The sequence below is a fragment of the Megalops cyprinoides genome, chromosome 15 (genome assembly GCF_013368585.1).
Source record: "Megalops cyprinoides isolate fMegCyp1 chromosome 15, fMegCyp1.pri, whole genome shotgun sequence".
In the NCBI taxonomy this organism is placed as follows: Eukaryota; Metazoa; Chordata; class Actinopteri; order Elopiformes; family Megalopidae; genus Megalops; species Megalops cyprinoides.
Genome location: NC_050597.1, coordinates 6681493 through 6697931, shown reverse-complemented (window position 1 = coordinate 6697931; position 16439 = coordinate 6681493). Strand labels below are relative to the sequence as shown.

General features: G+C 44.0%; 1 protein-coding gene across 2 annotated transcripts; it reads right to left on the bottom strand.

Moving 5' to 3' along the window:
* Positions 1 to 67: 67 nt before the first annotated feature.
* Positions 68 to 11393, bottom strand: LOC118789956 (polyribonucleotide nucleotidyltransferase 1, mitochondrial). Of its 2 annotated transcripts, XM_036546723.1 has the most exons (28): positions 11209 to 11393; positions 10801 to 10861; positions 10485 to 10559; positions 10180 to 10285; positions 9390 to 9439; positions 9058 to 9121; positions 8901 to 8948; positions 8121 to 8234; positions 7450 to 7636; positions 7091 to 7142; positions 6946 to 7003; positions 6613 to 6709; positions 5842 to 5944; positions 5631 to 5701; positions 5153 to 5189; positions 4536 to 4602; positions 4347 to 4436; positions 4033 to 4086; positions 3750 to 3859; positions 3507 to 3578; positions 3355 to 3418; positions 3183 to 3266; positions 2747 to 2830; positions 2058 to 2164; positions 1624 to 1679; positions 1123 to 1201; positions 832 to 879; positions 68 to 516 (listed from the first exon to the last, which is right to left on the bottom strand). In XM_036546723.1, exons 1-28 carry the CDS (start codon positions 11325 to 11327, stop codon positions 364 to 366), a joined length of 2310 nt encoding a protein of 769 aa, XP_036402616.1. In that variant the 5' UTR covers positions 11328 to 11393; the 3' UTR covers positions 68 to 363. The 2 variants fall into 2 exon arrangements, with proteins under 2 accessions (XP_036402616.1, XP_036402617.1); XM_036546724.1 differs by lacking the exons at positions 68 to 516; positions 832 to 879; positions 1123 to 1201; positions 1624 to 1679 and having other exon boundaries at positions 2075 to 2164; positions 2747 to 2828.
* Positions 11394 to 16439: the final 5046 nt, after the last annotated feature.

The window sequence follows — 16439 nt, the reverse complement described above, 5'->3', positions numbered from 1 at the left end:
CAATTTAAGCAGATTTTTTCAGATTTATTTCACATTATTATATAAAACATCTACATACATACCAGGAGTTGAGTTGATAAAAAATATCAAAGGTCGCACTTTATAATACAGAGGCAATTTAAAATATTTGCCAAATGCTTTTTTTCCATTCCATCTGACAAACTGTCACATCTGCTCAGTTTTTGTTAAGAATGGCTTAACTGATAGTTAACTGCACAAACATTAGCAAAGTTGCTAATTATGCGTCAGCAGCTTCCTGCTGGCTTTAACGCAGACACAGGTACACAGGAATTATGAGCGTGGGGGGGCAGGAGAGTAGTGTGAAATCCACGGACACACCACTCAGACCGAACAAGTCGAGTGTCAGGAAGAGTCTGCAACATTTGAATTGCCCGTTCCCATGGAGATGCTGTGCCTCTCGCTCAAGGTCTTCACCGTGGTGGCTGCGGGAGACTGGAGCACTTTCCGCGAGAGCCTCATCCTTCCATCAGTTGGGTCCCTTCCAAAATATTTAACCTGTTGGCAAAATTCCCCCAGTTAGGCAGCGCTGTCTACCAATTGTAGTAACATATAATATTGGCCAATATAAATTATCAATAAACCTGATATTAGTAGGAAAAAATAAATACTTGAAAACTTTTAAATAAAATAAACTCAAATAATATGGCAAAAGTGAAAAAAACTACTGCAATATGTCAATACTGTTAAGATATAATTCAGTAACAGCAACATTGTGAAGCCTCAGCTAAAATGCCAGTTTCTGATGACAGGTCAGAGGTCAGCTCCTCTAGGTCTCTGCTTCTACACAGTGGGTGCCACGGCAACACACACCTGAATCTGCTGTCCGACTTCAAGTGCAAGTGCACTAGGATGTTTTATCTGAAAAAGAGACAAGACCATGTTATAACAGTGAGAAAACAGCCTCGAGACAGAAGATCGCAATAACCACGATGGGTTCATTTAATGAATGAAATTAATCCCTCTTATGAAGTCATTAGTTTAGTTGCATAGCAACCATTTCTTAACAGACAGCTTGTCATCATGTGACAGCCCTAGTTCCCTCTATCTGCGCATGGCCGTTGTCTTCCGCGGCACGGGAGACACAACCGGACGGGTGCTTACCCGTTTGTGGTCCAGCTGGGAGTTGTGGAGTAGCACGGCGGTCATGTTGGGGTACAGCTTGACCATGACCCCAATGTCCCTGCAGAATGAGACAGAGGGTGGAGTCATTTAAAGTTCCTGCACTGTCCTCCACACTCTCATCACCTACACATACCTCACACCTGACAAACCTGTCAGAATGATCATCTTCCTCACTGCCCAGTCTACCTGCAATGCATTTATTTTTAATTTGACCACATATTAAGTTTACAGCAGCCAGTGACGTGCCCCAAAAGGACAGAGACCTTTTCATTGAGGTCTCAGGGTGAAACAGGCCAAGAACTTCTGGCCTGACAAGCATTGTGCAAGGGCTTCTTCCATCTTTAAACTGAGTGAGGCATTTTTGCATGTATATGAGACTTGTGTGCTGTCAGCTGATGAATTACAGTATGAATCTTCTAAGCACAAATCCTACGTTACATTATAGCATTGCCACACACTCAGCATATAACATGGGCATACCTTATTTCCGTGATGGTTGCCGTGTAGACCGCACCAAACTCTAGCTGGTGTTCTTGCTGTAAGCGACGACAGATATTATTATTACACACCTACAGTAGGTCACGGCAGTTTCACTATCAGCAATATTTAGCTGTGCGGTGGCCAGGTCACAGGCATAAATACACAGGTGGTGAAAATCATTTTCCATCTGAAGGCAGGCACCCAGAATAAAAATATCCTGAGCGTATGGAGCACAGACAGGAAAGATGACTCAACCTTAGAGCTTGTTTATGTTTTTTCACCACAGTACTTAAATGGGAGATTTCACATTGACTCTACAGGTATATGGAGGACTCTGCATCTGTCCGTCAACAAATTATCATTAAAACTCAGACCGATGTGGGCACCGCGTAACACCTCTGCTCCACCAGGTAGCAGAGGACGACTAGACTCACGTCATCTTTGCAGATTTCTGTGATGAACTCCTGGGCTTCACTCATGGCAGTAGGAGTCGGTGCAAACACAGAGAAAGTCTCTTCATCCACCTGGCTTATAGTCACACCTGTCCCAAAGAAAGTCACATGGGCCACAGGTGAGCATACTGGGGCGCGATCGCTGACAGCCCTAATAATGAAGCTGGCACACTCAGTATGAATTGTGGGAAGGAACAGCACACTAAAGCATGCTACATTTAACAAGCAGACACTCAAAAACTATAACACCCCAGCTTATATCATGGCAAAATATCACAGTGACTAGCAAACTGCACAATAAGCATAATGTGTGCTTGATATGTTCATACATCATTTTTTCCAAATATTGAAATCCCTGGGGACATTCCACTGATTATAAGTTACTATGGATACAGGCATCTATTTAAAGCTACGAAAATAATGAAAGTCATAATAATGTAGCTAGTAATCAGGGCACATGCATTAATCCTAATGGGAAATGAGTCACACACTAGCTGTGTGCACTGAGGTGTGAGACACAGTATGTATCTTTGGCATCTCTGGAGTTATCATTTCAGGCAGGGAGGGGTAAGATTTTACATGAATGATATCAGGCTGTGGGTTTACTTCAAGCAGACATGAGTTATGAGGACCTGCTTGTGGTGAAAGGGCTAATGCACTCTGAACCCCACCTGTCTGGGCTTGTAGCTTGCGGAGGTTGTAGCCCCCTGGGCCAACAAACCGAGCTCTCCTGGAGATGGGCACCCGGACGGTCTCTAAAGCAGAGGGAGAGAGTGAGAACCACACAGCTATGTGTCACAGCGACAGCTACATGTCAGGGGCTACACAGAAAAAATGACACGGTGAGAACTGCACAGTAAAAATAACACAGTAAGACTAACACAGTCCAACGACACAGTAAAGATTCACACAGCAAGCAGACACAGTAAGAAGCATACAGTGACATGCCACAGTAAAGATCACACATCAAAACTGCACAGTAAGACTAACACAGCCTCATGACACAGTAAGAACCACACAATATGCAGTCTTGTCTCCAATGACATGGAGTAAACAACACACAGCAACGTGACAGAGACTAATTCCTTGGAGCCATTCGGGTCTTACCAACAACTGGCCCGTTCTCCTTTCTCTTGTCCCTCGGTTTGGTGATGGTTTTGTTCATGATGCCCAGTATCTCCTTCTTAGCCACTGAAAGAAAACCCACAGGAGCGCGTGACACAGAGCCGAGCTCCTGCATCCCATCAGGGTCCGTGAGAGGACTGAAAGCACTTCTCACCTGTTGCCTGCTGAATTGCTTCCATCACAATCCTCAGAGGCAGCCCAGGAATCTTTATGTCGGCCTGAAGGAAGTACAGAGAGGTGAAATGAGACTAAATGAGTCTGTTAGGCAGGACAGGCTGAGGATGGAGAGGAGAGCCACTACCACACCTGCAGGGCGGTGATGCCCTTTAGAGTGCCCGCCATTTTGAAATCCATGTCTCCGTTGTAATCTTCTATTCCCTGTCACGATAGGGCAGAATTTAGGATGGTCACGAGAAAACAAAACAACCACAATATTTGTCATTGCGTTTACCGTGAGAGCTACCGCATGCTTTTCCAAGGGAAATTTCATTCATTGACTAGTAAAACCTATCACAGTGTAATTTAGGAATTCGGATCAGCTGTCTGTACCAGGATGTCTGTCAGGAGCCGGTAGTCCAGGATTTCTGACGGTTTCTCAGGATTGGGCTTGGATATGAGACCAATAGCAACACCAGCCACCGCCGACGAAATTGGTACACCTGCAACCAGCAAAGCACTTACTTATTATCCACAGAATAAAACCTGATTACCAGTGTAATATCTGGCTTTAAATGAGAGTGCCGGCATGTATTCGCAGCACAGTTCTCCACACTACATTTGAGCATGATACGCCGCGCTGCCGGGACACAGACTGAGCCGGGCCTGGCTGTACCTGCATCCATTAGGGCCAGACTTCCGCCACACGCTGACGCCATGGACGATGATCCTGAGGAAGAGAGCGAGAACGAGCAGTCAGACTAATCACACACAGTCCTCCTTTAGTATCCTTCATTAGGGAAATTTCCCCAGCCTTTTCCGCAAACAAAATAAAACATGTGACTTTATGAAAACAAATAAATGCAATAAAATGGCAATCCTTTAATGTACATGCAGTATTTTAAAAATCCTTAAAAGGCTTTTTCAGTTGAACAAAATGCCTAACGTTATCATTTGTGATGAAACAACAGATTCCTCCAGGTGACTCACCATTAGACTCCAGCACTTCTGACGTGACTCTTATAGTGAAGGGGAAGTCCGCGGGAATGACTGGTTTCAAAGCCTTTTCCGCCAAGGCCCCTGTGGTTATAAAAGCAGTTACAGTGTGCCACAGTATGAGATAGTAAAGTGGATAGAGGCTTTTTCCCATAATCCCCTGTTCTTCAGGCAGGCACTCACCATGACCCAGCTCTCTCCTGTTCATCCCGCCCATCTTCCCAGTCTCATTGGTGGCATAGGGAGGGAACTGAAATAGAGGCAATTAAGCCAGTTCACTCAGCATGAAATCAGGTGTTGAGCTACATCACTACATGAGAGTGAGTGAACCAATCAACAACTTTGATCAGGATTCTAATGCGTTTTAAGGGTTTTCTTCCTGTTCAATAAAAATGCATGCAGTACAGCACAAAGACCGCACATTGCATAACCTGAGGGAAAGGTGAGAGCCGTTCTAATATTATTTTCCCCCACCTGATTGAGTGAGTTGGTTTAGATCTATGCAGGGGGTCACCATTCACATCAAAAGAACTCATATTTCAAACATAATATACTTAAATGAAGCAGGAGAATAATAATGTTCTTATATAAATGCAGGAGTGTAGAACATTCATATGAGTGGCACACATCACTCCTATTGTTCTTACTCCAGTACCCAATTTACAATTTTTCTCTGACTGTTGCAGTGTTACTAAAATAGGCAAATGCATTAGCATGGACATTCCAGCTGTGTAATCTTCCATACCAGAGCAAAATCATTCTAAATAAATCGTCAGGAGCTTTTTCCCCATCACCCTTACCTCATAGTGCAGCATGAAATTCTTATCTTTCACTCCACTGTTCAAAAGAAAGAATCACAACAATGTGTGGTTATTCAATTACGCTTGAGTTAAAATAAACAAAAAGTCATTTTAACTACAGCATCCATCCCTAAGTAAAGCAAAACCTCAACATATTTCGTGAATGCAAAATAGATCATACATTTATAATTACATAAACAATCACTAATTTCAATGTTCTTAAGCCTTTTTGACACATCATGTTTTGAATATAATAGGTTTTCGTAATGTTAACTTAGGAAATAAATCATGTGAATGTAACACAATCCAATTGTGGAAACCTCATTCACACATACTAACAGTCAAAATAGTATAACTTGGGAACAGTTAACTTTGGCTTAATGGATGATTCCATTCATATTAATAATCACCATTTTTGTCTAATCTGTACTTTGTAGATTAACATATTGTTTAACGAGGAGGGAAGGTGTTGCTTTACCTTAAAGCTGTAGTGATAAGGTCAGCTTTGATGCTTGACTCTATGGAGTCAAACGTTACAGTACAAAGCACCTACAAGAAAAGCACAATAGGAGGGAAAGAAAACGATTAAACAACACTCTTGTGACATTCCTACAATGCTGTATTAAACACCTACAGTCCCATCACCATAGCCACTGCCAGACCCGCCCAGCAACCAGGTGTGAACCTACCTGCGTCTGACCCCTCTGGAACAGGGCTGACCCGTGGAGGGGTTTGAAGATGTCCACATCACAGGAGATGTCCCTCAGAGACGTCAGGTCTCTGCCGTCACACCTGCTCTTACAAGACGGCGTGACATGACACAAGTGCTATCAGATGAGCTACACCACAGATCCACCAGGCACAACCCCTCCCCCACAGGGCTGCAGGTGGAAGATTTCACTAATTCCTTAGCCTTAACTATCCATCTTCTAACTCCACTGAATACCTACAGCACCCTAACCTGCCACATGAGTCTGTGATGGATGAGGGCGATGCAGAAATATCAAACATACTCAATCGTGCATGTTCAGGACCAGTCAAAAGTTTGGACACACCTGATTACAATAATGGGAAACACGCATTCAAAGACATTTTGATCTTTGATCATTTTGAATTTCAAAGACTCAAATACTCAAATGCATGAAATGTGTTTCTTAGGCAAATATAAATAGTGAAGTTGACTACATATGAATTTCTTTCTTAAAAAAAAAAAAAGTAAAATATTTTTTGGCTACTTTAAAGAATCTAAAATGTAAGACAGTTTTGGTTTGTTTTTTGTTCACTGCATAATTCTATAATTCTATTTGTGTCATTTCATAGTTTTGAAGTCTTTGCTGTTATTCTAAATGTGGAAAATAGTAAAAATAAACAAAAACCTTCTATGAGTAGGCGTGTCCAAACTTTTGACTGGTACCGTTTTTTACTAAGGCATCACTGTTTGCGACACGAGAGGGACCTACCTTCTGTACTCACTGAGCACCAAATTGCGGAAGACCTCCCTGGAAACAGTGTTGAAGGCTTCAATCACCTCATAGGGCTCCGCTTGAGGGTATTTTTCTGGAAAGAACAGAAAAGATCACTTATTCACTAGTGTGACAAAGCATTTTCAGGGGCAGTCAAAAATGAATGTGGTTTATTCAGGAGGCATCCACTGAATCCACCTGAATATCTACTGTGTACTTGCATAACACATCTAATCCACTGAGTAAGTGTGTATCACACCCTCTCCACTGAATATGACAGTAACGCACCTCCTCCACTGCAAATGTGAGTGACGCACAGACGCACTCTACCTTTTATCTGCTCCTCTGTATCCAGGCGGATTTTGTTGATGGCCTCATCTCTGGAAATCTGGGGGAACAGGATGTCACCCAGGGGTTACCGTGCAGCAGGAGAGATGGCAAAGCATCATACAGGAACAGGATAAAACACACTTACTTTGTCATGGGAAAAATCTGTGAAAACAGCGTAGACCTTTTCTGATGCCAGCCTGAAAGCAAGACAGAGAGGCAACAGTTTAGCTTAGACAAGTTCAGCCAATACAGAGTCTGTACAACTATTGTGTTTGTACAACTATTCAAACATGGACACAAGCAGTCTAGTCTATAGTCTACCTTCAAATTGTATTTAACAATGAACAATAAGGCTTCCTTATAACTCCCATTCCTCCTGCCACCTGTCACAACTCAGAAAGTATACAGTTTGTTCTCCATACAGAACATTATCAAAGGACCACTAAAGAAGGACCGCTTCAAATTTTATCCTGACCATAACATCCGTTCCGGGGGCGGACTTACTGCCGCGCGAGCTCCACCATCTCGGGGGCGGCAGTGAAGAGTTTGGGTGGGGTGCGCTTGGTCACGCCCTGCGCCCTGGCCAGCTGCTGGAGTGTCAGGATGATCTGCTGCGTGTGCTTCAGCCCGAGCTTCACAGCGCGGCAGAAGTCCTGCTGAAGCACGTTCTCCGCCGCCGCCTCCAGCATCACTGGGGCACAGAGACACAGCGTCGTATGAGCGCACGCAATCTTACCGGACACACACGCCGTCATAATACCACGGTGAGAAACACACACGCGCATCATTACAGGATCACAGCAAGACACACACACACACACACACACACACATCATACAACTGAGCATATGCCCTAATCACATCACAGCTAGACACAGACTTCTTATCATAAGCATGTATGCACACCAATCACAGACAGACACTCACAGAGTATCACAGACTACACTAAATCCTAAAAGGAGATTTTTAGCACCGACACAGAAGCACGATCAGTGCTGCACGTGCTAGCATTATTGCTGTTGCTGTTGTTGTTGTTGAGTAATTCAGAATGACTTTCAGAGCACAGCACACGTACACAGGGATAAAAATCCAGATGGATGAGGACAGCGCAGGCCATGTAGAGACTCGCTGACAAAAAATACAGATAAATGAGGACAGGTCACGCAGAGACTCACCCACTTGGCTGTGAGGAGCTCCAGCCACCACCAGGTTCAGTGTGCTGGAGGCCATCTCCTTTCGGGTTGGGTTCACCAGGAACTGCCCGTCCACCAGGCCCATGCGCACTGCGCCTGAATGTCAAACGGTGCTCAGTTCAAGTGATCATTCTTAGCAGCATTTAGTTTAAGAAATCATTATCAGCAGATTGCAGCATAACTGATCATTATCATTACTTCACACAGATCCAATCTCTTAGCGTGAGGGAACTGCTCTCTCTTTTAGAAATAAGCTCTGTCTTTCAGCAAGTCATCCCCCAGTGAAAGGATCTGTGAATAGCACCTCTGCTTTTGTTTGAGTTTTGCACATTGAAATCATTACCATCTACAAACCACACACTGGCAGATTCACACGGGGTTTTCCAGTGTAGTTATTCCATTTTCTATATTGTCAGAAAGGCCTCTGTAGGTAAAGCAGCATTTTGACAGGGCTTTCTATTCCTCTGTTCACTTCAACAAACAGCTCTGGCAGTCATGTTCAGGCTGGCTTGCTGACTGCAGTTTTTGTCTAGCAGAACTAGCGATACCAACCCATCCTGCAACCTCCGAAAGGGACTAAGTGTCTGCAGTGTAACTCAGCCTCTGGTGTCTGCACGCCGGAGTTCCAGCTCAGCAAGGAACACCCTGACGGAAACATCAGCCCCCCATCTGCAGTTCTGAGTGCTGTGGTCCTGCTGGACTACTGTATTTCCTTGCATGATCAAACCTGATTGGACCAGAGTTGAAACACAGCTGACTCACCGATAGGCCCGTTCCATGGGATGTCGGAGAGGGTTAGAGCAGCAGAGGCTGTGTGATCACACAAAAGATAACTGTTTTAACAGATGAGTGTTTTAACACAACATATGACAAACCCTCCTCTAGCCCCCATTTTCAAACACTTTGTTGGTTTTCTTACCTCCATTAATGGCAAGTATATCTGGGTTATTCACTCCATCCACAGCTAACAGGTTACACACAACCTTGTGTAATAAGGCACAAAGGAAACAGTTACTTCTTTGAATTAAAACCATCCACAGTATACAGCATATTCTGTGTCCTGCAGAATCAAATGAAAAAGTTGAGCACACACCTAAAAGAAGGCACTATAAAACACAAGATGTCATTTTTATATACACTTTCAGCCCTTAGGGTGCCTTCATATGCATGGACAGTCTAAATGTCTCGACTTACACCATATGACAGAATCACTATACTGACTGACGAAAGGTGCTATGCATGTAACCTCACCTGAGTGTCATAAAAATAACCAGCAGGGAAGAGTGGCCTGATAGAGCGATCTGAAAGACAGAAGGGAAAGAGGGCTCTGGGTAACGGCACAAAAACGTCCAGCAAAACAGTCACTGTAGCATCTGCCAGTCACATGTTACATATGCAGTTCAGAGGACGATAGCGCTGACAGTCACATGTTACATATGCAGTTCAGAGGACGATAGCGCTGACAGTCACATGTTACATATGCAGTTCAGAGGACGATAGCGCTGACAGTCACATGTTACATATGCAGTTCAGAGGACGATAACACTGACAGTCACATGTTCGAGTTGTACATACGGTTTGGAGGATGACACAGTGCAGAGAGGAAGACAGCAATCCTAGTGCCTAGAGCTTTGAGCCATTCCGCATTTTACTACAGGCAGATCAACGCACTGACACACAGTCCCGCTTGTAGTAAGAGGCGGAACATCTGAAATTGCTGCACATTAGGAATGCTGTTATCATCCCTGCACTGTGCCTGCCAGGCCGGCTTCAGTTCTACAGTCAGCCTCGTCACCGCACTCCACTTAACGTGAGGCTCTACAGTAGACTCTAGTAAAGCGGTGCGTTTATTTGAAAAGCGAATGTCGAACGCTCCATCTATTTCAAAGATCAGGTAGGACTGGACCACGGAGGCATTGCCCCATTCCTTGAGAAGGGAGATCCTAAAACAAATTTGTCAACTAGGCCAACGTGCTATGCATGGAGAGAATTTAAAAGGCCAAAGTGACATGTCCAGGCCTGCTGGGATCTCCACCCTCACCGATCAGTCTGCTGGTCAGAATCTCCGTGTCGGTCGTGCCCAGCTCCCTCCGCAGGTAGTTGGTGGGTATTCTCCCAGCAGCTGCAGCTTTCTGCCTGTAGTCCACCTGTAAAACAGTGACACAGAGGAGGGTCAAGAGAGGCACTCCTATTGGCTGAAAACCCCAAACGTCTATCAAGTGCATGAGCAAGGCTGTCCCTGACAACCTGTGTCTCTATACACTACGGACTGAGGCACAGTCAGCCTCTGTTCTCTTTGCCCAGCTGATGGGACAACAGCACTCAAGATACGGCTGCATTGCTTACCACGAGTGGCATAAACTGAGAGGAGGTGGGCTTCGTTTTGCTCACAGCCGTTACCATCACAGAGGTTTCCCCGAGCTGAAACGAGAGTAGCCGAGTTAGCGCGCCTTAGCTCGCTCTTCTTGAAAGCAGACAATACAGGTCTATTTTCTCTCGCAAAAAAAAAAAAAAAAAAAAATACTATCCACTTCGTTTTCTTCTTTTACGTCAGTTCATATATTTTAAATGATGTCACTGGCTATATATTTCTATATTTCAATAGCTGTCGTTCCAGAGAACATCTTTACAATCAATGAAAACCTCAACGCCATTACTATACCTGTGCGACGGCACACCCATCTGCAAATCTGGCAAGTTTTCCTGTTGAGATCTCAAGTTTTCTTTAAAAAAGGAAGAAATGTGAAAGGCGGTTTGACTCGAATAAAGAGACAAGGTGCGTGAGAAAAGCAGAGATTTTGATTTCACATGCCAATTGGGGCTTTCATACTTCAAGTTCACGTGAAACTATCTAAATTATTTCTTGGCTAAGGGTCATTATTTACAGTCAGCCAACGATATCCCATCCCATTTTGGGAGGCAAAATCAGCTATCCTGACATTAAGACGTCTGATACCACTGACAGACAAACCTAGGGAACTTTACGTTACGTTTTTCTCGGTTAGCAAATTCGAGCTTTTGACCCTCGATGTTAGCACGTTAGCTCGTAGATATGGATCTGTCACCTCACCTTTCCCCCAGGTCCACCCCAACTTTACTGACTGTCCCATGCTTACTCCAAGCACTCTGATGACAATGACGTAAATTTAACCGGGCCACAGTGTACCCGAGGACGAGAAAGTGTTTCATATTCTGGTTAACATTTGGCAGTTTTTCCACATGAAATTCGGCTTGAAGACCAGCACTCCAGTCGAGTCCGGCTCCTGTGCGCACATGTGCGGAAGTACGTAACACCAGAGTTTTCAGTGATTGGATATTCGCTGTGCATCTCTTAACAGGTATGTTAAATCACTGACGCGCTTATGTTTAGTTCCTTTTTGTGTAAAACTTCAGCCGCTCGGTTTTTGTACTTTTCGCATTGTTCAGTATTTTGAAATTATCATATCTTGACTTGTCATGGCAATCATATTACCTTCATAATCCAATGGATAAGGATAATGTTTTGGAAAGTGCTTTTTCGTTATTGCAGGGTGGCTACCCTGTTACAATAACGTAAGATTACTCTGAGTCTGAGGCATGACCGAAGAAAAATCTTCTTTTACTACCCATCTACTAATCTGTTGTCTCTTTCTTCATGCGCACCTTTCGCTTTCTTGTACGTAGCATTTATACTATCTACAATGCACAATCATATAACGTAAATATTGATTTCACGTGTGAATCAACTTGTATTTTACAATGTACCGATTCAACTCTGTATGCGTGTAGGTTTATACAAAATTAAATAACAAAGGGACGCAAAGGCTCTGCATTTAATGCACCATAAACTACTAAATGGAATGCCTGCGTTTTGTGCGTTTTCACACATTGATGTGCAGGTCCTTACGTTTTAAACTTATGCTTATGCTTGGTGCTCATGCAAGGGTACAATGTCGACACAAGAGGTCGCCATAACCCTTAACATCACCACAGATATCAAGAAAGAATTGCCGGCAGTGGTCGTTATAAAACAGTAATTATAAGATGAAAGTATGTATGTGGAGCCCAAGCTTAAAATTGTGTACTGGACAGGATGAGTTTATGTTTAATCCATTTCCAAAATGTTTTAATCCATTTTATATAATTCACGAATCCAAGACATGCATAATATTGAAGCATTCATATATTTGCAATTTAAATCATTCTGTATATAACATCCAATAACACTGTGACTGCATACATACGGAAAAAAATATTTATTTACTTATGTGGAAAAGAATGTTTTCCATTTATCCAGCTTGCACCACTGTTAACATGTTTTGGTTCGCTGGAATGTACACCATAGTTTATTCTTCTGTTTGATATAACTATTTCTATCTCTGCCAGACAGTGCTGTCTTTTCGGTATTCCCTCTGTTGCAGGTGCACCGGCAATTGAGGAGTGAGTTGAAATGAACCGTTCACGGCACAGAGCCGAGGACGTGCATATTACGGAGAGATAAGGAGTGTCTGGCTTCTCCTCTGGCAGATCGCTGCATTATTGATGCAGTTTTTTTTCCCCTCACTGTCAGCTCCTGCTGTCTGCCCACAGCCAGGGTCTCCTCAGCCACGCAGCGCCACAGCCCCGCTCCCTATTCCTTTCCTCAAACACGGATGCGGCTCGGAGACGCCCGGCAGCATCAAATGCAGGGAGGGGCGAACCGCATGAAAGCCCGGCAGCACGAGGAAGGTGTTTTTGTTTTCTTCTGCGACGGTTCAGCACACAAAAGGGACGTGTACCTTTATTGTCGTGAATGAAGAGGCACTTGTCACGGGGAAATGTTTCAGAAGTCCTGGAGGGACAGGATTTGTAAAGCAGTGGAAAATTCCGCGTTGTCAATCCCCGGACAAATGGAGCAATGCGACAGTAACAGCACATCTCCCCCCAGCTCTCTAATGAAGCACACACAGTGTGGTCCATTTAGGGAATGGCATTCACGTTTCCTGCTGCTAATAGCAGCCTACTCAACTGGGGGGCCTATAATACTCCTACGTGTCTCTTAACAAGGTTGCCTCAGTAATGCTAATGCTATACACCTTGTGAAATGAAAGCGTGAATAATTACCCAGTGCCAAACACAGCACTGTGTGTATGTGTGTGTTTTTTTTTCAAGGACACTACACGTCCTTTTGTCTCCCCCCTCGGCCCATAGACATGCATCTTTGGAAAACACACCTGGTAGAACAGCGGTCTGTCCTTGCTCTTTATACATGGCCAAATATCTGAACATGTGGAATTACAGTAAGTAAGAACGGTTGTGGCTGGATGCAGACAAACCAGTCCAGCAGACTGTTTACACACTGTCCATGTAATTGAGATTTGCTTTTCAGCACAGGAGACTCTAAGGAGCTTGTGTCAAAACGAGCTACCATGCCTCTTGCGTTAATATCAGAGCTGCTATGGGAATAGTGGCTAAATGCTGCTAAATTTTAGAGGTGCTGTTTCAGTGATGGGGTGGTGCATGATTTTTTTTTTTTTTTTTTGAGAGGGGGGAGGCAGTTGTTATGGCAACAGATTAAGGTCAGCAGTTTTCTTCTCTGCAGTTGCCATGGATTTGCACAGAGGTCTGAATCGTTTATTTAACAAGGATTTTAGAATTTTTGTGCAGCATCAGTAAACTGTTGCACCGGCAGAAAGATGCACGCTTGGGTGTAATTATCTTTGTGCGTCACTGCAATTGTGTGGGTGGGAGTGTTTCTCCGCCGCACAAAATTGCTCTCGCAAAGTACTTGCATTGACGCAAGTGCGAATGCAGTTCATCTCTTTCTGCAGGACCTATTAGCACTTAACAATATCATAAATGATGAGAGAGGGAGCCTTATTGTTATCGCTTATTGTTTCACGAACTTGATCATCATCTTGATAATGCTGATGTCTTAGTGCACGCTCTGCACATATGTGCTCTATATGTGTATGTTATATGTTGCAGATGCTTCCTCAGCACAATCTTAATGATTCTGCAAGTGATGTTTTCATTTCAGCCTGTGTATTACATGGTGTAGTAAAGCATTGTGAGCCAATTAGGATTTCATCCTTCTTGGCCATTCATTTTTAGGGCAGAAATATTTTTAGAACGATCTTTGCCTGATAACACAAAATGAAGCCAGTGAAGGGGGGCACATTAAGATTCATTTCTTAATGGTTATTGAAATAGATATGGATGAAACATATTTGTGTGTGTGTGTGTGTGTCTGTCTGTCTGCATGTGTATACAGTTTTTCAGTTCTGGCTCATTCATTATGTTTTCTATCTTGGATCTATGAAAAGCTAAAAAAAAGTGTTTCATAAAGTCCATCTGACATGACTTCACAATGTTTTAGGGCTCCTGAGGTCTGTGCAATCCACATGATCACCTAGGGTGACAGCAGCTGTAGTTTCCGTGTCATTTGATATAATGTCCATCCTCTCCTAACCGAGTACTGCCAAATAACTGAAAAATGTATTCCAGGGCTGAAGCTGGTCTGTGACATCTTTTTTGATTTAGTCCTGCTGTTCAGACTGAATTCCTATTAGTAATAACCCGTTACTGCATTAGAGGTTACCCACAATGCATTAACGAACCTTCATTGTATAGCCACTCAGTCCTCTCTGCCCCAAATGCATTACAAATTTCCTACAAGGCAAACCTGTGAATTACCCACAATGCCCACCTGGCTAACTCTCGCTTCCTCAGCTGCATTACAGATTAACCACAATGCCCAGAAGTATCACTGATCACCTATAATTTCCAGTTGCGTTAGCTAACCCTCACTGCCATAACAGCATTACTAATTAATCTCTTTCCCCAGCTGCATTACCGATTGTCCACGATGCCCAGCGGCATTACAGATTACCCACAATGCCCAGCGGCATTACTGGTTACCCACAATAAAAAATTGCATTACTTTACCTTCATTACCCAACTATATCAGTATGTTATGCGGCCTCAACAGCAAGCACTGTTGGTCTCACAATGAATATTGGTCTTGCCATTAATATTTACGCTGATAACGTCTGTTCCACTGTACACACTCTTGTCGGTTTCACAGATAGGCAGCTGGATGACAGAGACTTTTTAGAGATGGGGAAAGATTAAATTCTCCTGGCTCTCCAGTATCACAGTGCTTACTGTACACGGCTTACTGTACAAAGGATTACAGGTAATGGATGAGCTCTGCTGAGTGTTTCAGTGGGTGGGATTTCAGTTGCAACATACCATGATTGTCTAAAGGGCTGCTTCTGTAAGACCTGTAAGTCCAGGTGCTTTGGTTCTCCCACATCCCCAGGGATACAAATATGATAATAATCCTCACCAAAGCCCCCCTCCTACTCACCTGTATCACCTCACCTGAGGCCTCTGGCTTTCCCAAGCACCCCCCCCCCCCCAATTGGAGGGGTAAGGTGGGCGGTCAACCCCTCCTTTGAGAGGATTGAAAGCATTTAAATTTTCCTCCTATAGCCAAGCGACCTGGTGTGGACTAGACTGTCAGGTGAGGGAGGGAGACAGCCTGTCATCTCAGCATGTTTTAGAGCACACAAGCCTAATTGGCCGATCACCGGATGACACAAAGGGAGGACTGAGCAGACGTATTGACTTTTGTCTTTTGCACCGCAATCAGGCTGCTCATAGCAGAGGGGCTTTCACCCCCTGGGGCTGGAGCGGGCTTTGATCATTCATGTTTGATTTCCCGTATAAGCTCTGTGGGGCGCAGAGAGGAGATGGAGACATTTGCTCTGTATGTAGGTCAGGTCGTTTCCACATGGCGGTGGGGGTGGAAGAGAGGGCAACCCCACAGCTACAAACCGCCTGTGTTTCCCTGTTGCGGCATCTCATTAAATCTGGCCAGAGATAAGTAAACAAACATGTTGAAAACGAACAGCGAAAGCAATAATATCATGAGGGGCCTGAGGTTTGTGTTATATCAGAAGCAGCCAGCACAATCTCTGCAGCCGGATGCTAAGAGTTTATCAGTTTTACATGAGGAAAGGGCCGAACGTGTTTCTACTCCTTGTTCAGGAGCAAGACATAAATTCAAGCAGAGACGTTAAAAGCAGTTCCGTGCTCTGGAGGGAATAGCCACCCCCCAGCCTCTGAATGAGACACAGAGTCAGAGCATTCAGAGCAAAACTGTTTTCAGATGTTAGAGCCCAAGCACATTGTGCTGTCATCAATGAACCTAACCAGGCCCTCAGGAGTTTGGCTGAAACTTGCACGCGTAAACAACAGCGCTGATTTGAAAGAAAACAGTCCTGGAGGTTTAGACTCTGTGCAGCCAATAGCTGTCCTCTGCAGTGTCCACTCTCA

What these genes read in the sequence shown, in the direction of transcription:
- LOC118789956 (XM_036546723.1), bottom strand. Translation starts at nt 11,327, where the DNA reads ATGAAACACTTTCTCGTCCTCGGGTACACTGTGGCCCGGTTAAATTTA. An exon ending in GGGGTGGACCTGGGGGAAAG is followed by an intron (nt 10,862 to 11,208) that starts GTGAGGTGACAG and finishes CCTTTTTTAAAG; the next exon opens with AAAACTTGAGATCTCAACAG. An exon ending in CCCAGCTGGACCACAAACGG is followed by an intron (nt 880 to 1,122) that starts GTAAGCACCCGT and finishes TCTCTTTTTCAG; the next exon opens with ATAAAACATCCTAGTGCACT.